Below are 23,852 nucleotides of genomic sequence, written 5' to 3'. Positions count from 1 at the left end.
ACACTCAGACCCCTCACTCAGTCTCTCGAGAGTCCCAATCAGAGCCACCATTGACTCCGTGAAGATCACAGCATCGTCAGCAAAGTCAAGATCAGTGAATCTTTCTTAACCTACAGATGCCCCACAGCCGCTGGACCCCACGCCCAGTCCATGAAAGCATTGAACAGAGTAGGAGCAGAACCCACCCCTGACAATCCCCAGAATCAACTGGGAAAAACGCAGAGGTTCTTTCTCCACTTTGCACAGCACTCACAGTACCAGTGTACAGGGCAGCCATGATATCCAGCAACCTTGAGGGTATCCCACGAAGTCTCAAGATGTCCCACAGGGCATCTCAATCAACTGAGTCAAGCGGTTTACAAAAATCGACAAAGGCTACAAAGAAACTTTGCCAATATTCGCTTGTGCTGTCCATGAGAACATTCAGTGCCACGATGTGGTCAATGGTAGACCTCTTAGTTGTAAAATTTGACTCCTCAGGTCGCTGGTAAATGAGCATGTGATCCCAGATCCTATTGAGGATGACCCTAGCAAGAACCTTACCCGGCACGAAGAGCAGTGTTATCCCCCTTTAGTTGCCGCAATCCAGGCAATCACCCTTCCCTTTCCAGATAGGGACGATAAGTCATCTTCCCAGATGGAAGCAAACATTTCTTGCAATGCCAGGAGGACAGCCTTACCACCGTCCTGGAGAAGTTCACCCCGGATATCACAGATCCCTGCAGCCTTCTCTACTCTTAGCTGGCGCAGCACCTCTGCAATCTCAATGAGACTGAATGATTCACAGCTAATTGGAGGATCAGCCTCAAAAACTGCTGACCCAGAGATATCCAAGGTCCTAGACGGAGGATCAGCTTTAAACAGTTTTAAGTACATTTTAATTTCCAAGTCACATTGACTAAAGTCATGAGCCAAATAAATGAATACAAATTCACCTTAATCCAGATGTCTGGGTGTCTGCCATATTTGCTTTTTTGAATCTTTCCAGTGGCAGCAGAATGGGGCCCCAGTAATTAACATTGCAGCTTTACAGCTTCAGACATACCAGGTTTGAACTCTATGCCAGTATCTGTCTGTGTTGAATTTAATCATTGTTCCAGTGAGAATATACCAACTTATTCAAATGCAGTCCCAGTTTCAACAACATCATGTACACGTTCTGTACTTTCAGAACTCTAGTCTACAAAAGGGTACATTCATTTTTTGATATATCTTACACTCACATAATGAACATGTGTCGTTACCGATCAGTAATGTGGCTTGAAACTGGAGTACCTGTTCAGCATGTACGCAGACACACAGAATATGCAGACCCCACATAGAGTGATTCAGTAACGGCACACTGCACAATAACGTGCAGTGAATCCACTTGACTTGAGCATTCCTAGTTTTCATCCTCTTTCTCTACACTTTTAGCATTCGTTTGCTCAGAGGTTGATGCGCTTGCTGTTTCTTGAGCAGCTCTTCTTTTCTCCACCCTAGTGGCCTGCTTCTCTTCTTTCGTTGGTATCTTTTCGCATTAAAACTGATTAAGTCAGTGTTTGTGTTGCAATTACTTAGTACGTTTTTCTTTCATTTTTCACTTAACTGGCACGTAAGTCTTCAATCTGCCTCAAGAATGATTTAAGATATGAAGACTTAGGGGAAGTGACAGCAAAGGTGGTAGGGATGAAAGCGACGCCCATACACATGAGCCGCACGGCCACCCTGCTGCCCGCTGCCGAGAGTTGATTCCACAATAAAATAAAAATAAAAAGAGGAATAACCTTGGAGGTCAATCATCACCCCGAAAGCGGATAGTAAACATCACGTAGTATATGTGTACCAAATTTCAGGTCAAACGGTTTGCAAGCTACAAGTGATTTAAAATCCTGGACAGACAAGCGGACAGCCACAGTAGCGTATTATATATAAAGTTATATAGAGTGAATTAAAAAAAACAGCTTCCGTGGCGTAGCACTAAGATTTGCTGACTTGTAATCAAGAATCCTCGGTTCGATCCTGACTGCCTCCTATATTTACCTTTGTCCTCACAGGTGGCGCAGTGTTAGTGTTGCTGCTTTGCAGTAACGAAATTGTGGGTTCGCTTCCCAGGTCCTCCCTGTGTGGGGAACGCTTTGAGTAGTGAGAAAAGCGCTATATAAATGTAAAGAATTATTATTATTAAAAAGTAAAGAGAGAGAGAGACAAAAATGAATAAAGAATTTCTACAAGTGACATGACCTAGTGTTATATTTCTAGTCCGAGGTGTACAGAGTGAAATAAAAAGGAGACTGGACTGTTTCTTGTTGTGCTCCAGTGTTGCTCACATCACTCCAGAAAGACAATCCGTGAGCCTCACAAACTGTGGTCTGCGCAACATATAGTCCATTATCTGGTGTACCAAAGGCTCTTCCACCTGTGTATCTCTGATCATACCCCTTAAGCCGGCATGGCTGGATGGTACTGAAGGCACTGGAGAAATCAAAAAAACAGAATCTTTGCAGTGCTGCCAGCTTTGTCCAGGTGTGAACTGAGCAGTTAGATAATTGCATCCTTCACTTCAGTCTTAGTCTGATAGGAAAACTGCAGTGGGTCCAAGTGGTCTTTCACCAGAGGACTCATGTAGTTCACAACCAGCTTCTCAAAGGTCTTCATGATGTGGGATGTAAGGGCCACTGGTCTGTAGTCATTAGGTAAAGAGGGACAGCCTTTTTTTGGAACTGGAACAGTACAAGATGCTTTCCACTTTTTGCCGCCTTAGACACAAACTGATCAGGTGACAGAGGACACCACTGAGATGGTCAACATGAGCCTTACGATCTCAAGGACTGACTCCATCTGGTCCCACAGGCTTTTCCTGTGTGCAGCTGCCTCAGTTGTCCCCTCATTTGTTTATTGGCTGTGGATAGGAGTTGCTGGAGTATTAAGAATAGTGTGGGGGAACTTGTCATTATAAGGTGGTGGTGATGGAAGAAGTGGAAAATCTATTAATCCACATTCCTTTGTAGCCCTGGATTGTTTGAGTTCAGTAATTATGCACAGTCCACTCCAAACACTTGTCATGTTATTCTGAGTGAGTTTGATTTCTATTTTAGCTCTGTAAGCTTCTGTTGCTTCACTCAACTTTTTCTTCAGCACTTGCTGTATGCCCTTTAATAGCCTCTTTATCAACAGATTTGAATGCTCTCTTCTGCTCTTTCTGAAGTCTTTTTAGCTCCTAAGTAATCCAGAGCTTGTAATTTTGAAAGTAGCACACAGGTATTGAGAGTACAATTGTCTCCACGCAGATGTTAATGTAGCCTGTGATGCAGAGAGTGAGTCCCTCAATATCTTCACCTTGTATTCAAAGGCTTACATCTCAATACCTCAGTGATATAAACTACTCTTAAAGTATGTATCTTCCTAAATCTTTGTTTTATAGCAGTGGTTTCCAGTGTTTTCTATGCTTCCATACCCCTAGAAAATGTTTGATTTATACAAAAGTAATATCACATTTGAAGATGAAGAAGTGAAATCTCGAATTTTGAACCGCATACAGTACTGTGGGCTAGACTCAAAAAAAAAATAAGTAGATAAAATTGAAACATAAATTGAGTGATCTACCTTCATAAATCTCAATAATCTTGTAAACGTGTCCACTGTGAAGCTTAGACATTCAGTTGATGATCTGGTAATGGTAGTTGGGGTATCACGTGAAGCATCAAGTGCTGCGATGAACTGACACACAGTCAGCGATCGAGGGGTTTGGGAAATTGGACACCCCCTGTGCACCGTAAGCAATGAAACACAGTCAATGACCTTTGTCCCCCAATAACACCTGCACTGCAGTTCAAAATCATTGCGCCACACAGTTAAAACTGCTGTGCTACTGTCAGGACTGCCAGGAGGAGAGATGGCCTGAGTGGAAGCAGCAGGTGTTGCATCCAATTCAGTCCCTCTTGTTCCCCACAGGCAAAAATGTCAATCACACCTCCAAATCAGTGATGTTTCCCAATTAGGGTTTGCACAGAAATCAATACTAGACCTCAGAATTCTCTTCAATCATTGCAACATCCAAATTCGATTCTCTTAAAAAAACAAATTAAAAAAGTTAATTCACCTTTACAAACACTCCACCTGCAGCAAGGAACTCGCAAGAACAAACATTTCTGTGGCTAATTCTAAATTCTAATCGCACACACGCAATGCTGGAGTCTTTTCATCTCACAGAACTTGAGCACCAACTAATAAATGACCTAAAAAAGACGGCACACCACAATAAAATCTGACAAATCGTAACTCGGCCTTACTGAAATGCCACTGTTTTATAGGAACAAAGAGGTTCCTAGACAATAGATATGTGAAAACATTTGAAGAGTTTGAAACTGTAAGTTACAATTATCAGAAACTATAGAAACTTCTAGTTGTCTTTTTACCACCATTCACATGCAGGTGTGCTATAAAAAATGTGGATGTGAGCGTCGGTAGGCTTTGCGCCTTAGGAACCAAGTTACCCGAACTATTGTCTAACATTTCAGTAATTATTTACCGCTCTGATGCTGATCTTTCTGATCATAAAATGGTTCATTACGATAGCAATTGCCAAGAAGAATTCATAATTAACTGCAAAATTACGATATTTGAGGGTTCCTCTAGAGTGTCTCTTCTCTTGCACGATTTGGCTCAAAAACTAATCAGCACATTGTCATCTCATAACAGGCTTAAGTTTTGAGTTTGGTATTTTTCTGTCCAGCCATTTTACCTGTAAACCATCCTCAAGAAACTGTAACACACAGACAGACACACACCCATCATCGAGATATCAATGTTTTCGCTATCAGAAGACCCTAAAACGTCAAGATCCATTGAAAACCGGAGATTGAAATTTTTTAACAAATCTAAAGCTTTCACTCCTCCTCCACAGACGATAGGTTATGGTGAAGGAGGGTAAAAAGCAAAAATGACAAAGAGAATGGTAGATTTTAAATGTCACCGTCTGTTGTTCAAATCTATGGATGTTTCTCAGCTATATTAGGCAGGCTGTGAGAAGAACTAGCGAACCAAATAGAAAGGGCTGCGGCATCTGGTTTGGGTGTTGGTGAGAAGAGACTGCACATGGGACTGTAGACCTACAACTTTATGTACTTCTGACCCGAACCTTTTTAAAGTGTTATGCTTTTGATCATCAGACCTAAAAGGAAACATGCATTAGGTTTTATTTTTATTCTTTGCATCAAGATATAAAAGTTAGATTCAACCTGAAATCTGTATGCTGTATTTGAAGTCCCTCTGAAGTTATTCCCACTTCAAGAAGTCAGATGTTTGTTTTGGCTGTCAGAAGAATCAAAGAAGTGGGTCTGTAGCACAACGTCTTTTAAATGACTTCAAACATATCTGGTACGAGTTTAAATGGATCAGTGTGCTAGATTGTGTGCAGATGATACACCAGAATCTTTACAATCGGGCTGTTCTAAGAACCAATTCAATGAAACCCTTTAACTACCAGAGAAATTCAAATGTCTACCATGTCATTATTTGTTTGTACTTCATTGAAATGCCATAAATTAGGGTGGGCATGGAAAATACAAAGGTCCAAGAGTACCACTAAATATCAGCTTATAAAATAAGCATACAGTGTGCATCCGGAAAGTATTCACAGCACATCACTTTTTCCACATTTTGTTATGTTACAGCCTTATTCCAAAATGGATTAATTTCTTTTTTTTCCTCAGAATTCTACACACAACACCCAATAATGACAATGTGAAAAAAGTTTACTTGAGGTTTTTGCAAATTTATTAAAAATAAAAAAAACTGAGAAATCCCATGTCCATAAGTATTCACAGCCTTTGCTCAATACTTTGTCAATGCACCTTTGGCAGCAATTCCAGCCTCAAGTCTTGTTGAATATGATGCCACAAGCTTGGCACACCTATCCTTGGCCAGTTTCGCCCATTCCTCTTTGCAGCACCTCTCAAGCTCCATCAGGTTGGATGGGAAGCATCGGTGCACAGCCATTTTAAGATCTCTCCAGAGATGTTCAATCAGATTCAAGTCTGGGCTCTGGCTGGGCCACTCAAGGACATTCACAGAGTTGTCCTGAAGCCACTCCTTTGATATCTTGGCTGTGTGCTTAGGGTCGTTGTCCTGCTGAAAGATGACTCGTCGCCCCAGTCTAAGGTCAAGAGCGCTCTGGAGCAGGTTTTCATCCAGGATGTCTCTGTACATTGCTGCAGTCATCTTTCCCTTTATCCTGACTAGTCTCCCAGTTCCTGCCACTGAAAAACATCCCCACAGCATGATGCTGCCACCACCATGCTTAACTGTAAGGATGGTATCGGCCTGGTGATGAGCAGTGCCTGGTTTCCTCCAAACGTGACACCTGGCATTCACACCAAAGAGCTCAATCTTTGTCTCATCAGACCAGAGAATTTTCTTTCTCATGGTCTAAGAGTCCTTCAGGTGCCTTTTGGCAAAATCCAGGCGGGCTGCCATGTGCCTTTTACTAAGGAGTGGCTTCCGTCTGGCCACTCTACCATACAGGCCTGATTGGTGGATTGCTGCAGAGATGGTTGTCCTTCTGGAAGGTTCTCCTCTGTCCGCAGAGGACCTCTGGAGCTCTGACAAAGTGACCATCGGGTTCTTGGTCACCTCCCTGACTAAGGCCCTTCTCCCCCGATCGCTCAGTTTAGATGGTCGGCCAGCTCTAGGAAGAGTCCTGGTGGTTTCGAACTTTTTCCTCTTACAGATGATGGAGGCCATTGTGCTCATTGGGACCTTCAAAGCAGCAGAAATTTTTCTGTAACCTTCCCCAGATTTGTGCCTTGAGACAATCCTGTCTCAGAGGTCTACAGACAATTCCTTTGACTTCATGCTTGGTTTGTGCTCTGACATGAACTATCAGCTGTGGGACCTTATATAGACAGGTGTGTGCCTTTCCAAATCATGTCCAGTCAACTGAATTTACCACAGGTGGACTCCAATGAAGCTGCAGAAACATCTCAAGGATGATCAGGGGAAACAGGATGCACCTGAGCTCAGTTTTGAGCTTCATGGCAAAGGCTGTGAATACTTATGTACATATGCTTTCTCAATTTTTTTATTTTTAATATATTTGCAAAAACCTCAAGTAAACTTGTGCTGCAAAGAGGAATGGGCGAAACTGGCCAAGGATAGGTGTGCCAAGCTTGTGGCATCATATTCAAAAAGACTTGAGGCTGTAATTGCTGCCAAAGGTGCATCAAGAAAGTATTGAGCAAATGTGTGAGTTCAGCCACCCTAAACCCCCCATCCCCCCAATTCACAATGTGAGCGGCAGAGAAGCAAAGTGGCAAAAGGACAGCTGCTGTACAGGCTTTAAAGTGCTCGATGGGCAGCGAGACAGCAGAAACAGCAGCAAAAAGACAGCAGATGATCCGACGGCATTATACGTCCTGCGAGAAAGAGATGTACAGTAACCACGCCCGGGGCCAGAAGTTAAGAACAAGTATTGTTTTTACAACGTCATGCAAGACAAGGCAGTGAGACATCATTTAAAACAAGTCCACGGACATCTAACCTAGCAGTTGTTGGATTGCTGCTGGCAGACATGCTTCATGTGCTCCCAGCTCTTAAAACAACGACAAGCAACAAGCAAGTTGCCAGCAGCAAAAAGCCAGCAGATGATCCGACTGCTTCTCCTTAGCATGTGTTCAGGTGCAGCCCCTTCACAACACAAGCAGTGTTATATGTCCTGCAAGAAAGAGATGTGACCATGCCCGGGGCTGGAAATAAAGTATTGTTTTTACAAAAGTTTTAAAGTAAAAGTGAAAATAATGCAAGTGTAACAATTCCCATGAAACTCTTTAAATTGTATATCCGGTAAACCAAACCTAGGGGTGGGCGAGCGAAGCGAGCCGGGGGCGGAGACCCTTAGTATGTGTATGTGTATGTGTGTGTATATATATATATATATTTTTTTTTTTCATTCTCCATATGATTTCAAACATTTCTGTCAGTTCACTACTTAATCTGAGTATGTTCAAGATGAAACAGTTCAGCTCCACCAATATTTACTTATTTCTCCTTCCCTTAAAAATATAATAACTCTTGCATGAGTTCTTTTCTGAACAAGAGGAATCTTTACATTATCATCTGCAAACACATCTTTAGCTGGAAAATCTTCAGATGTCAAGTAACTAGTCGCACTTGCCGGTATTTCTTGTAGCTTCTTATAAATCTTTAAAAATGCATTTATTTTCCGATTGTGCTTTTTATTTCACAGAGCCCATATGCATAAAGCCTATAACTGCAGCATAGTGCTTAAGGCAGAGGCCAACTCTGAATGGAAAGCCACCATCTTACAGGGCATATACCCTTATTTGTACTGGGCTAATTGATTCTTGCTGATTAATTTCAGATGCACTTCCTTTGAGATAAAATGAGAGCCCTTTGAGAAAATCCACATATAAGCTTCACACAGACAGTGACCAGTCCAACAATTGAACCGGGTCCTTGGAGGTTAGGGGCAAAAGTACACACAAATAAACATGAAAAACATCTTCAATTTGATTACCTTGAGAATTTCATAAACAAAGACAAATGTTATTTGTAATGATTTATTTGCCATGTGTCTTTTTTTTTTATGTAGGTACCTGCAATGGCACTATGGCATGTTGGGATATGAGGTTTCAGCTCCCAATTTCCAACCATTCTCATCCTGCAAGAGCTCGCATTAGACGACTTCTTATGCATCCCCTGTATCAGTCATCAGTAATTGCAGGTAATTGTGTTACACGTTGTCTGTTTTCTTGTTGAATTCTCTTTTGCATGACGTAATTAGTTTTCTGTACTCCTTTTGTCTGCAGCGACTAAAGCCGATGTCACATTACACGCCTTTTCGTTGTGGGTTATGTCACATTTGCCGCTCACAGTTGCTCATCTCGTCACAGCAACATGTCAAGATTACACAATTAAAAATCACAGCCAGTGTCAAATTCACCAACTGAGCACCAGTTATCCAGAACAGTTGTGCTCACCCCCTTTTTCTGACATCCAGTAGGGTGCTGCCTGGCCGAGCCAGTGATGTATGAAGGGTTAAAAGCTGCAGAGAGTACAGCAGAAATCTTTGCGCTTTATTTTTTCCATTCTGTTACAGTATGTAAAATACGAGACATCAGACAGACAAACTTCACTTCTGTTGATGATGACAGAGCCGGCACTGCACTGGTGATGTGTAAAAGGTTAGGTTAATAGCTCAGTTGTGATCAGCCACAGTCTCGACTCTTTATTCTTTTTTTCCCATTCTGTTGTAGAGCATAAAACACGAGACATAAGGCACACAAGCTTCTATTCTGCTTGTGAGGTTCAAAACATGAATGTTCCTTATTACTCGTCACTACATTTATGGATTTTACTGCTAGCTGAACACTGACTGGCCTGTCATGCCAACTCTGTCATGCAAAGAACCCACTCCTCCATCAAAAGAGAAAATCAAAACTGTTTGATTTTGTTGTAGCCAGTCACAGTCTAGTTGGTTTCAGTCTTTGGGTTCCAAATTAGATTTTTACCTTTATGGAAGTGCACCACCAACCACTGCGACTGGCTAAGATAATGTAAATGAAAGCCGTGACTGAAAAGTCATCGAATGTGACATGGGCTTAAGACAGGTGTGAGTATCATAAACTTTTGTTTCCAACATAAACCACGCAATAGTCATTTTTATTGTGAAAAGATGATTTGTGCAAAGTGATTTTAAAGTATTATTGGCATCTTTTACTCTTTGTTTTTAACTAGCTGTCCAAGGAAACAATGAGGTGTCAATGTGGGACATGGAAACGGGAGATAGGAAGCTCACATTATGGGCAAGTTCTGCTCCTCCACTCTCTGAAATGCAGGTTTGTTTGTGATTATTTACTATTATTAATAATGATGTTTTGTGTTTTAGTCAGATATTTTCCCCACCCATTTCTCTGCTTTTTCATTAACAAATTTAACATTTTCAATGCCTTTGGGCTTTTACACATCACATGATGTGCTGAATGCATTAACAAAGTAATCTGAGTGACAACAAACCTAGTCGGTTAACTTGATTAAATACATTCATTTTTGTTTTAGTCTTTTTTAATACATACTTTTTGGAATAGTGTTCTGTTAATACATGTTAAAATGATGTACTTAAATATCAGCACATTAGAACAACATAGATTATCTTTAAATAAAGTTATCTTTAAAACATGAGGATCTAAATTATTGTATCGCATGCATATTATTCTTAATTGTATTGATTTTTTTTAAGAAAATGAAAAAAATACATTTTTAAATATAGTTCCATCCTGAAAATTTAGTTGTATCATTTTTGTTTCTTAGCAATATATATATATATATATATATATATATATATATATATATATATATATATATATATATATATATATACACATACATACACAGTGCATCCGGAAAGTATTCTCAGTACATCACTTTTTCCACATTTTGTTATGTTACAGCCTTATTCCAAAATGGATTAAATTAATTTTTTTCCTCAGAATTCTACACATAACACCCCATAATGACATCGTGAAAAAAGTTTACTTGAGATTTTTACAAATTTATTAAAAATACAAAAATTGAGAAAGCACATGTACATAAGTATTCACAAGTATTCAAAAGCTGGGCCACAAGGTTGAGACTTTAAACATTTGTGCGCATTTACAAGTAAAAACTTTTAATGTATATGGGTAAAGAAAGGTAAGCTGAAAGCATGAGCTAAAAGAATGACAAGGGAGGCTGATGCCTGTACGGCAGTGATGACTCTAAAGGCCACACAGCCCTTCACTGACGTGGACCATGAGATTCCAAAATGAAATGACCTTTAGAAGTAAGAACATGATTTAGCACTATTGTTAGAGCAAGTGCTTAGTCTTGATTTGTTAATTCCTCAGGTTTGAAGTGTTTAATTACTATGAAGTGCAAGTCTGGTATTGATGTATCTCCATGATTAGCAGTCTGACATTAGGATCTGTTAGTTCATCTGAGTAAAGGAGTTTATTGCAATCCTTTGACATTTATAAACTTTATATTCCTGTTAATGTAGACTTTTCTTTTTCTTACTTTTCATTTTTGCCAGCCCTCTCCTCATAGTGTCCATGGGATATACTGCAGCCCTGCTGATGGAAACCCGTTGCTACTGACTGCTGGATCTGATACAAGAATAAGGTAATTAATTCATTTAGACCACTTTGCAGAGATCAGCTTCCACTTTGACAATAAATTGACTTTTCCTGTTGGTCAGTGTCAAAAAAAGCCGAATGAAGTTTACTGTAATTCAAAGTTGTACCACAACAAAATCTGTAAACTTCCAAGATTCACATAAATAACTCATTACCTTTTTTCGATAGAAAGCTGCAAGCACATTTACAACACCATCAGCATTAAATTATTTGTTGTCATAAAATTAGTTTATATTTTTAAATTGTGAGTTTAATGTCCAGTTTCTAATCTGAATGTTTGCCCTGCTCAGGATCAAAATGCGGGGTGCTGGAGTCCGTCACATCACTAAGAGGTATGAGGCAAGAATCCTCCCTGTCTGCATCAGAGTTCATTTACAACCTGCCTTAGTGAAATTAAAACCTGGATGGAGCAGAACTCTTTAAAAGTAAATTGCAATAAAACTGAACTCCTGCAAATTGGGACTAAAATGCAACTTAATAAAATGAGCTCCTTCTCAGTCTATCTTGGCGGTGATCTCATCAGACCTGCCTCTACTGTAAAAAATCTTGGTGTCATTTTTGATTCCTCCCTTTCTTATTCCGCCCACATAAATCACATTAAGAAACTTTCTTACTTTCACCTCCGTAACATGCCCCTCACTAATCTACACTCCATGGGTGACAGCAGGGCTTTCAGCTGTATAGCGCCCAGACTCTGGAATGACCTACCGAAATTAATCAGGTCAGCTGACTCCATGAATTCTTTTAAAAACAACTCAAAACTCATCTGTTCAGGAAGGCTTTTAGCTCTACTTGACTTTATTATCCTTCTCTCAGTTTACTTCTCTGTCAAGATGCTAATGTAACCTGTGTGTGTGTGTGTGCGAGACCATCAATTATGTTGTCTGGTTTTTTTTTTTCCAGAATTTTCTGTCTTAATCTTCTTTATTTATTTATCTGGTTTGTACAATGCTATATACTGTATACACTGCCGTTCTTTATTATATTCTGTAAGTGCCATGAGCATGGGAAAGGCTCTATATAAATAAAATGTATTATTATTATTATTATTACAGTCACCAATTTGTTTGACCATGGGTTTTAGGACTATAGAAGAATACTAGGGACTCGGCCCCCCAAGGTTAAATCCACATAAACACCAGAAGAACATGCAGATGCCCCATCAGATACATGAATGTTGGGTTTGAATATTCAGACTTTACACCAGTGGGGTCCAAAGTGCTGTAAGATAGAGAAGCTTCTCACTATGCCATTATACCACCTCATTGCTACGTCACCAAAACAAAGCTAGGTTAAACGTGCCCTATTTTTGTTTGTTCATGTAATTCATTATTCATTTATACATCTATGTATGAACTGATGAGTGCTGTATATTTATGTCTTTACATGTTCAAATCTCAATAGTGACCACCTTCTTTCATAGGTTTTGGGACCTTGTCTACCCTGAAAGATCCTACATTGTTGCAGGTGGTGCAAATGATTCTCTTCATTGTCCATCAGTTTTTTATAACCGTAGAATTATTGAAGGAACAGAAGTGGTGCAGGTATTGTAGTTTTATTTATTTATTTATTTGATGAAACAAAGACCAGCTGTTGATCCTGATGTTTTGGGCTTTGTTGGTACAGTACCATCTACAAGACTGGCAGTAAAAAAAAGTTTGTACCTTAGGTGATTGGGATCCTTTCAACTGGCTCAGGCTTTATATTTTTGGTTTTTGCAGGACATCATGTCAGCCATTGTACACATCTTACTACAGTGAGGCCACTATTCAGAATGGGCACTACGTTTTGGGCAGAGATCAAATGTTTGAATTTCTTTTTGTTCATTACAACAACAACAACAACATTTATTTATGTAGCACATTTTCATACAAATAATGTAGCTCAAAGTGCTTTACATGATTAAGAAAAGATAAAAAAGACAAAGAATTAAAATAAGAGAACACTAATTAACATAGAATAAGAGTAAGGTCCGATGGCCAGGGAGGGCAGAAAAAACAAAAAAAAAACTCCATACCGCTGGAGAAAAAAAAATAAACTCTGCAGGGGTTCCAGACCATGAGACCGCCCAGTCCCATCTGGGCATTCTACCTAACATAAATGAACAGTCCTCTTTGTATTTAGGGTTCTCATGGAAGGACTTGGTGATGATGGTCATGTAGACTTCTGGCTTTTGATCCATCAATGTAGGAACATCATGGTGCTATGATTAGGTGGTGGTGGCGCAGGTCATTGGATATCACGTGAAGTACATGCACTCTTGGGCTTTTCTATCAGAATTAGCCTGATGATGTGGGTCCATCTAAGGTGATTGATTGCCTTGTAATCTAAAGAACTGAAAGCAACAAACGGTTTTCAGTTGCACCCATGATCCTGATTGAAATCTCTCCGTCCTGTAAAGTCAATAAAGAATTCCTTTGGCACTTTACAAGACACAAAGTTGCTGCACACATTTTGTCAAAACTACCCTGTCATCTATTAAATACTTCCTCAAAATGTTTGCTGATCAGCCCTATCACGGTCGTGTTATTTACACACTTAACAGTGACAATGACTTATTTTTAGCTATATAGTCATGGGTGAAAAATGAGTAAACTGCAGTAACTGCCTTGACAAGAGTCTGTATGTTTGGGGTTTTGATGCCAATAGTCTCCCCCGGTTGTCCCCCTCTATAGATAGTTTTATAGGCCCTGACCTCTAAATTTATGAATAATTGTGCTTTAGGTTGAGATGTCATCAATAACATCCTAACCTTGGTATTTTAGCCAGTAGGCATCATCTACTAATGTTTTAAGTTTACTGTCTGACTGGAACGACAGTATTATAAAAGACGTCAGCCATCCTGCATAGTCACGTGTTTCACTCCTCCATTCACCTGCACCACCAGACTGAGGAATGGCCTTTACTCCTTGGTTATAAGGCTCCTCCGTAACCTTTTGTACCGAGTTCTTGGATGTCTCGGCTGATGTTGTATTTAAGGTTTTATGTTATGATTGCTGTGTTTGTTTGTATTCAGTGTCTTGGACAGCTTAACTATTAGCTAAACAAATGAGCTTGATGAACTGAGTGTTCCCCTCTCGTATGTTCCCCTATCTGTTGTTGGTATTATACTATAGTCACTAATTCATGGGAGACATACAAGTAAGAATTTTATTTCATTGTGTACTCATAAAGATCAGCTTGAACCTGAGTGTATCTGGAGACCACAAAATTAGTCATGACTAGGCATTCAAGCATTTCAGTAGCATAAAGGTGAGCCTCACTAGGCAGCAGTAGTTTGGGATTGCTGTGTGTTTTTATATACACAAAGTACAAAAGATTACAGCAGTGAAGTCAGAAGTTAGCTGATCTGCAAAGGTTTCAAGCATGTGGGCTGAAACTCCATTTGGGTCAGCTGCTTTGCAAGAGCTTTACCTACATAAATATCCCACAATGCCATTTTCACAGCGTATAAGCACAAAATCCCTTGGTTGACTGGGAGCCTTAAGGAAGGTTTTGTTGTTTGTAAACTGTTCATAATGATAATTCTTTACATTTATATAGTGCTCTTCTCACTACTCAAAGCTCTTCAGTGAGTGGGGAGCCACTTAAACCACCAATAATATGTAGCACCCACCTGGGTGATTCAACTGCAGCCATTTTTATGTCAGTAAACTCACCACACATTAGCTGTTAGAAGGTGCAGAGTTGAGGGGTAATAGCCAGTTAGATGCAGGATGATTAAGGGGCCAGATCAACTAGGCTGTGGTGGGCAATTTTGGCTGGACATCGGGATACACCTTGCTCTTTATGAAGGATGCCCAGGAATCTTCTATAAAAACAGAGAATCAGGACCTCAGTTTTACGTCCCATTCGAAGAACGGCACCATTTTTACATCACAGTGTCCCCATCACTGCAGTGGGGCATTGGGATCCACATTCATACAGAGTAAGCGCCCCCTGCAGGCCTCACCAACCCAAGCTTTTCCTAGATGTTCTCCCATCCAAGTTCTGGTCGGGCCCCAACATGCTTAGCTTTTGGCTGCTGGTATATAAATGTATTTGGCTAATCTGGGAAGAAGTTGTGCATTAATGGATAAATAAATAACGAAATCCAAAACAAATGAATTGCATCCTCATAACAAAATGTAAGTTTATTGAGTCATCATTATCACATGTGCAGTACACAGTGAAATTCATCCATGCATGTGCTAATCAACAAGAAACATGTCAATGCTATCCAGCTCAATGGTTAGTAAATATCGAAACGTCTGAGTTTGGTGTGCTTCAGGTTCCATATGCAAGATGAAATTCTTCTTCTGGTATGGATTTTGAAAAAAAAAAATGCTAATAATTAGTGAAAAACCTGTGAAAATGTTTATTCATTTAACACAACATGCATTTGAAAGGAAACCGGAAGTGTGATTTTATGTCAGTGTATAAATGTCACGTGAACGGACTTGCATGTATTAAACTGTGTGTAATAAGAGAGTCTTTCTCTTTAAGAGAAATGTCCAGGCTGCTGTGCGGTTCAGCCTGATAAGTCAACACAGAAAGAAGCCATGTCTTGTTCCGTGTTTGCTTGGTGGCAGCGGTGTGAATGAGCAATTGAGCGATTCACCGAGCAAGAGTGAAGTTGTTCTTTTACTGGATTAAGAGAGTTCATGCATAATAGTTTTTTATTAATTGCATTAATCATTACATTAGTTAATAATATATTTATTATTTGTTAAAAAATACATTTCAGTCTGAAAAATAGATATAACAGCACTATACTGGCATCTAGGGATTTTAAGCCATTAGGCCGACTCCTATTAGATGATTGCCTTTTCTTTGCTTACTTTCTCCAGATACAAGTATCTTTTGAGCTGGTATGTGTGTTTTGTGTGTGTGTGTGTGTGTGTGTGTGTGTGTGTGTGTGTGTGTGTGTGTGTGTGCGCGTGTGTGTGTGCGTGTGCGTGTGTGTGTGTGTGTGTGAGAGAGAGTATACTGGTTTAAAATGATGATTTTTGAATTTTCAACAAATTTACATGTCACAGAATGCAATCTGACCACATTGGGAGTGAAATCCATCAGTGTGTCAGGAGATGCAGTAGGCCTGTGGACCTGATCACACATAAAGAAATAAAACCAGGCTGAGTCATTTGCACTGCAAAATGCTAGAACTATTTTGATTTTAAGAAAAAGTATGAAAAATATTGTGCCAGGGTCAGATTTACTAATTTTAGGTATCCCTGAATATGGATTGACTGTCACAGTGTCATTGTGTAAATATGTGGATATTTAAATCATTCAGTCTTTATGAAACATGGCTCAAGTCATTCGCTTCCTTACGCAAAGAGCCCTCCGCACATGGAATAAAGTGACCAAGCTCTGTGGTAGACCAGAAGACTTTAGGGGCTGTAAAGATTTGTTTTGAAGAAGAGAACAAAAGTTTCACGGTTAGGTAGTTCTACTCACTAATCATAGTACCAGAGAGCAGCGACAGGTTGATTAGTACATGCAAATCAGAATTTCATTGGCCTCTCTCCATGTGACAATAAGGATCTTATAATAGGCTAGAAGCCTGTTGATTTGGGGAAATTTCACTCCAGTAGATTTGGCATGTTTTGTGCACTTTGGCTTTTTATAGTTTAACTAGCAGTGTAAGCCTGTGCTGTAAAAAGCCCGGGGTCCTAGAAACTATTGAAATCATCAGAAACAAAATTGAAATGTAGAGACGTCAGGTAATGGAAAGGAACTACCCTGGGCATCTCTTTCCTAGGAGGATTCATTTTGCAGATGTGTTCGCCTCGCTTGTGCATTAGCGGCGGGAGGAAAAGAAAAAGGGATACCGTTTTGCTGTTGTTAGCGGCTAAGTGACTTTATCTTTCTTCGGAGGTTTCGTTTTGCTGAAGTGCCGGCCTCGCTTGTATTATTAGCAGCTAAGCGAGTTTTCTGTTTCCTCGGAGGCAGAGCCCTTACCCCGACTCCACCTCTCACTTCTGGGCCAGACAGACACACACACTTCCACGCGTAGATGTTTATATATAAGAAAATCAAACTTTATACGAGGAAATTTGTGCCAAGTATGAAAGATTTTTTTATATTCTTAAAAAGAAACTTAAGTCGTTAATTATGTTTCATTTTGTTATCTGCTTTATGTCTTTTTATTTGGCTTTTGTCCTGAGTGGTGTATGCCAGCAATCATTATGCTTGTAATTTAGCTGAAATTGTTTTTACTTGATATGGTCCTGCCTGAAAGTGATACAGGCGTCAATTAATTAAAAAATTTTTTATTATGTTTGCATGTTTCTAGGAGATTCACAGCAAACAAAAGAGTGGCTCAACAGAAGATGTTCCTCGACGAGTGCCGGAGTCTCTGCCAGTTGGCCATCATGATATCATAACAGATATAGCAACTTTTCAAACTACTCAGGGGTTTATTGTGACAGCCTCTAGAGACGGTATTGTAAAAGTATGGAAATAAGCACTTAAAGAAAAAGTAAAAAAAAAATGTGTGTATATATAATCCCTGCTATTTAAAGCTAAAATAATATAAATAGAGCATTTAAGGGTTCATATTTTAATTGTACCACCGCTGCATAGAAAGAATACCACACTAGCAAAAATATTTTTTGCAGTGCAGTAAGTCAAGTTAGAATTATTTTAGCAAAATGTCTACTGTCCCATGCATAATTATGAGGAAGCACAAATGTGCTGTTTTGCTGCTGTACCAATTTGAAGTATGGAGCCACTGTGTATGTGGCACACACATTAATTGTGCAATAAACAGTTATTTGAGTTTTATTCAGTTTACCAGCTGGTTTTTATGATGTAAGATGTGTCCAGTAAAGTATGTAGCCGTGTTGTTTTTTGGGTGGCCATGTCAAACAGCATCAGATGTGGATGACTTTAGGATTTGGTGCAGGTGCCAAAACAAGATGGCTAGGGGGGTTTAGATACTTCTGATGTAATCCTTTTCTCTTAAGCGTCATGTCTGCTGTGCTCCAAATCAGTGGATTTCAACATTCAGTGCCTCATTCTTACTTTTATATGATCTCTGTTTAGAGAGCTGTCATTTTTTTCATTACATGTATATTTTTGCCAGAACTTGAACTGCTTACATTTCTTTTGCCATTTTCTTTTTAATTTACTCCTTACTGTAAACTTTGCTCCCTCTGTGCTATCCAGATTTCAATTTCAATTCTTTATTGTCATGTGTACAAGTAGAAGTACCACATACAATGAAATGCTTGCTTGCATGTGCCCCCGCAAACAGTGAACATAGACAAAAAAAAACCCACACATAATAAATAAATGAATATAAATAAGTAAATAAATCAAACCAGAATCGTAGGAATGAATGGAGACAGTGGCAGAAGTATAGGTGCAGGTAGCAGTGGAGGTGACACAAGGTTACTGATTGTTCATGAGTCTGACTGCTATTGGTTAGAAACTGTTCCTGAACCTGGAGGTGCGTGTCCAAATGGACTTTAGATGGGAGGAGGGTGAAAAGTGACAGTGCAGGGTGGCTGGGGTCCCTTTCCTGAGACAGCGTGTAGTGTGGATGTCATGGATCGCAGGGAGCTGTGTGCCCGTGGTCTGCTGTGCTGTACTCACCACCCGCTGCAGAGCTCTGAGCAGTTGCTGTACCGGGATGCGGTGCATCCTGCTAGGATGGATTCCACAGTACAACTGTAGAATCTGCACAGGGTTATGGGAGATATCCGGGCTTTACTCAGTCTCCTGAGGAAGTAGAGCCATTGTTGGACTTTCTTGACTACTGCTGCAGTGTGACTTGACCATTTAAGGTCAAATGCTGATAACAATGAAGACTAAAGGGGAGCAATGCCTGCAGTGCCACATTCACTTGTCGGCTCATTAAGAAATGTTCCTACCCATGAGTAGACAAGTGAAATGCCAGTGAAGTCATTGCTGCCCTTTAGCGTTCAGTGTTGTTTGCACACATGGCTGATCTGACAATTGTATTTTTTTTTCTATCCTTTTTGCGAGGTGGACACTGAGGTTCTTCTTGGGCAGCAGATGTTTCCTCCTTGCTACTTTCCCATGAACCCAATTTTTCCTCCTCCCTCTCCTTCATAGTATGAAGTCTTGAACCTTCGGTGGTGCCAGAGAGAGGCATTGCAGATCTTTAGATGTTCTTATGTGATCCTCTGTGACATCTTGAACGTAGCATTGACTCTGCCATCAAAAGGTCAGCCTTTTCTGGTAAGATTTTCCATTGCCCCAAATGTCCCCATTTGGAGTTAAGAGCTATCGCTATAGTGTGGTGGTGTACCAAAGCAGCAGAAATGACTTTGTCACTCTTCCCTTTCGTGATTGGTAAGTTTCAACAGCTTTCTTCCTCATTTCGTCTGGAATCTCCTTTGCTCAAGTCCTTTCCTTTGTTCTTGTAGAAACCTTATAATGATGACTTCAATATCATGGCAAGGGTCACTATTTGGTAAAGCTTAAATTAACATGGCTGGCAGCCATCAGGTTAGTGCAGTCTAATTATCAATAAACATTTTTATCTTCTGTTTGAGTGAGGAACAACTGGGGCAATTACTTTTTCTCACAGGCAATAGAATTACAATTATATATATACACCTGCCTTCCACAATTTTTCCTTGATTAACCGCCCAGCTTTGCAGTTTAAAATACCAAATCAAGCAATTCAGACATGATTAAAGTACGTATTGCAGACTTTCATTTGAGGGTATTTGCATACATTTTGGTCACCCCATGTAGAAATGACACTTTTTCTACACAGTGTCCCATCCTAGTCATGTTTGGAATAATTGGTGTCACTGGTGTTTGGGTTTCTTCAGGTGAGTTTTTATTGCTTCATAAAATTCCTCGGCTTGCTTCTACCCTTTTAGAGTCTGTAGTTGACATTGTTCAATATGAGGACAAGAGCTGTGCTAATGAAAGTTTAAGAAGCCATTATGATGCTGAAAAAACAAGAATAAAACCATTTGAGACATCGATAAAACCTTAGTATGTCCCAAATCAACTGTCTGGAATATCATCAAGAAGACCGAACACACCAGTGATGACAGAAGAATCCTTGATATGGTAAACAAAAAGCCCCAAATGTCTGTCCGACAGACCAGAGACAGTCTTCAGAAGACAGATGTGTGTGGACGTGTCCGAGACGACTATCCGCAGAAGACTCCATGGACAGAAGTACAGAGGACACACTGCAAAACAGGATGACCAGATTGCAGTTTGTGAAAGAGCCTGCAGAATTCTGGGAAAATGTCTTGTGGACAGATGAGACAAAGACAAAGCTCATACGAGTGATGGCAAGAGCAAAGTGTGGAGATACAGTGGAACTGCCCAAGATTCAAAGCAGATCACCTCATCTGTTAAACATGGTGTTGCTGGGGCTGTTATGGCTTGGGCATGTATGGCTGCCACAGGTCCTGGCACACTTCTCTTCCTTGATGATAGAACTGCTGACGGGAGTGGCACAATGAATTCTGAAGTGTTTAGGAACACCTGAATCTGCTCAAGATCCAGTAAAGCAGCGCTTCATCCTACAACAAGATAATGATCACAAACATACTGCTGAGACAACACATGGAAAATTCTTGAATGGCCAAGCCAAACACCCGGTTTAAATCCAATTGCGCAGGCCTTCCATATGCTGAAGAGAAAACTTAAGGGGACAAACCCCGGAAACAAGCAGGAGCTGAAGATGGCTGCATGAGAGGCTTGGCAGAGCATCACCAAAGAAGATCCTCATCACCTTGTAATGTCGATGAATCACAGACTTCAAGCAGTTATTGCATGCAAGGGATATGCGACAAAGTCCTAAATATGATGATTTAATATACAATTGCTGTGTTCTAATGTTATTCACGATCCGTTAGGGCCAGAACCTTGATCTTGGTGTTAATTGATAGCGTATGTTGTAATACAGGCTGGTGAAGTAATACCTCTTTATTCATGTTTGTGGTTTTCTTATTGTAAACTGCTGGAGGGGATGACATAGTAGAATGGGAATAAACAGCGGCGACATCTGGTGAGCATGAAGCACATTGCTGAGACTGCTCATGGGAAGAAGAACAGCAGCACCATCTGCTGAGTGTCAAGTATGATCAGCAGAATGCACATGTGACAAAGACAGACACGTGGCTGCGTAAACAGACCTGTGCTCGTATCCTCACTCCAAAGTGATCATTATGATTATTATGATGATTATGATCAGGCGGAGTGGTGACTCTGAGGCTAGGGATTCTGCACTGGCAATCAGAAGGTTGTCGGTTCGAATCCTGTAAATGCCAATAGGGACTCTGCTCTGTTGGGCCCTTGAGCAAAGCTCTTAACCTGCAATTGCTGAGCGCTGAGTAGTGAGAAAAGTGCTATATAAATGCAAAGAAGAATTATTATTATTATTATTATGATTGCAAAATACACTATTACACACCATGATGGCTTGACTGGTGACAACTCTTGAGTGTCAGGCCAAACACAGGTTGTGACAGCTGTGACAAAAAATGAGAAACAATAGGACAAAGAGACTACAGTAATCCCTCCTCCATCGCGGGGGTTGCGTTCCAGAGCCACCCGCGAAATAAGAAAATCCGCGAAGTAGAAACCATATGTTTATATGGTTATTTTTATATTGTCATGCTTGGGTCACAGATTTGCGCAGAAACACAGGAGGTTGTAGAGAGACAGGAACGTTATTCAAACATTGCAAACAAACATTTGTCTCTTTTTCAAAAGTTTAAACTGTGCTCCATGACAAGACAGAGATGACAGTTCTGTCTCACAATTAAAAGAATGCAAACATATCTTCCTCTTCAAAGGAAACAGAGAGGAAAGCAAACAAATCAATAGGGCTGTTTGTTTTTAAGTATGCGAAGCACCGTGGTACAAAGCTGTTGAAGGCGGCAGCTCACACCCCCTCCGTCAGGAGCAGAGAGAGAGAGACAGAGAAAAACAAAGTCAAAAATTAATACGTGCCCTTTGAGCTTTTAAGTATGCGAAGCACCGTGCAGCATACTTAAAAGCTGCACACAGAAGGTAGCAACGTGAAGATAATCTTTCAGCATTTTTAGACGAGCGTCCGTATCGTCTAGGTGTGCGAACAGCCCCCCTGCTCAATCCCCCTACGTCAGGATCAGAGAAAGTCAGCGCAAGAGAGAGAGAAAGAAAAGTAAGTTGGGTAGCTTCTCAGCCATCTGCCAGTAGCGTCCCTTGTATGAAATCAACTGGGCAAACCAACTGAGGAAGCATGTACCAGAAATTAAAAGACCCATTGTCCTCAGAAATCCGCGAACCAGCAAAAAATCCGCGATATATATTTAAATATGCTTACATATAAAATCCACGATAGAGTGAAGCCGCGAAAGGCGAAGCGCGATATAGCGAGGGATCACTGTATAGCAAAGCAAGAGGCAAGCCTGAATATAGGGCTACTGAACAGCAAGATATTACTATGGCCCATCGACATGCCAAACATAATCCACGATACAGAAGGCAGGAACAACAGAGAAATGTATACCGACAAACAAAGTGGTTGCCAAATACAACTTCCGCCCATCTACATACATGACCTTTACATCCTTACTTGAAGGTCTGGTTGACGAGCACTGCTTAGGAAAGTTGGATCAGTGATGTGATTGTTTAGTGCTACGTTTTCATAGTGACAATCAAAAAAATGTGTTTCCAAAATGGAAATGTTCACCATGCTCAATATGAACCACCAGAACTATAAAAGGACATTATAACTTCGACAGGGTCTGAAATAAGAAACTCTTTAGATAGATAGATAGATAGATAGATAGATAGATAGATAGATAGATAGATAGATAGATAGATAGATACTTTATTAATCCCAAGGGGAAATTCCCATACTCCAGCAGTAGCATACTGATAAAGAACAATATTAAATTAAAGAGTGATAACAATGCAGGTATACAGACAGACAATAACTTTGAATAATGTTAACTTTACAACCCCCCCTAAACCCCCCCGGGTGGAATTGAAGAGTCACATAGTGTGGCGGAGGAACGATCTCCTCAGTCTGTCAGTGGAGCAGGACGGTGACAGCAGTCTGTCGCTAAAGCTGCTCCTCTGTCTGGAGATGATCCTGTTCAGTGGATGCAGTGGACTCTCCATGATTGACAGGAGTCTGCTCAGCGCCCGTCGCTCTGCCACAGATGTCAAGCTGTCCAGCTCCATGCCTACAATAGAGCCTGCCTTCCTCACCAGTTTGTCCAGGCGTGAGGTGTCCTTCTTCTTAATGCTGCCTCCCCAGCACACCACCGCGTTTAGAGCACATCAGACATATCAACAGCTCCTTATCTTGTGCATCAGTGGGATCCTCTGTTGATAATCCACCAGGACATGGTCGTCCATGCATTGTCTCTTCCCCGTGTTCCACTAGCACTTGCTGTACTTGTCAAAAGTTTTAGAACACCTCAGTTTTTCCACTTTTTCTTCAGATTTAATCAGTTGAAATGCAATGAATTCACTTAAAATGGTGAAAAGGTAAGCAGTACTGTAAACTGCCTGAGGTTTAAATTTAAAGTTTAGGTTAGCAAAAACTGAAAATGAAATTTCAGAATATTACAAATGGTCCTCCTTCAGAGAACAACTAATAGGTTACAACCTACAGCAATTAAGGTAATTTAAGCCTTTCAAGTTGAAGCAAACAATTTGCACAGGTATCCCAACTTCTGTTGATTACTTCAAAATCTCTGT

At 40.4% G+C, this 23,852-nt stretch overlaps 1 protein-coding gene across 1 annotated transcript in view; it reads left to right on the top strand.

Annotated features, from left to right (window-relative positions):
* The window catches only part of pik3r4 (phosphoinositide-3-kinase, regulatory subunit 4), a 110,062-nt gene extending 92,123 nt beyond the window's left edge, over window positions 1-17,939 (top strand). The window contains exons 16-20 of the mRNA XM_028817890.2: window positions 8,591-8,722; window positions 9,736-9,836; window positions 11,069-11,157; window positions 12,595-12,715; window positions 17,449-17,939. Of these exons, the coding sequence (XP_028673723.1) occupies window positions 8,591-8,722; window positions 9,736-9,836; window positions 11,069-11,157; window positions 12,595-12,715; window positions 17,449-17,619 (614 nt within the window). The 3' untranslated portion in view covers window positions 17,620-17,939. The remainder of the gene's footprint in view (window positions 1-8,590; window positions 8,723-9,735; window positions 9,837-11,068; window positions 11,158-12,594; window positions 12,716-17,448) is intronic.
* Window positions 17,940-23,852: the final 5,913 nt, after the last annotated feature.

Source organism: Erpetoichthys calabaricus, chromosome 13 (assembly GCF_900747795.2).
Source record: "Erpetoichthys calabaricus chromosome 13, fErpCal1.3, whole genome shotgun sequence".
NCBI classification, from domain to species: domain Eukaryota; kingdom Metazoa; phylum Chordata; class Cladistia; order Polypteriformes; family Polypteridae; genus Erpetoichthys; species Erpetoichthys calabaricus.
Note: the sequence above shows the minus strand (reverse complement) of the source record. Positions and strands in the feature narration are given on the sequence as shown.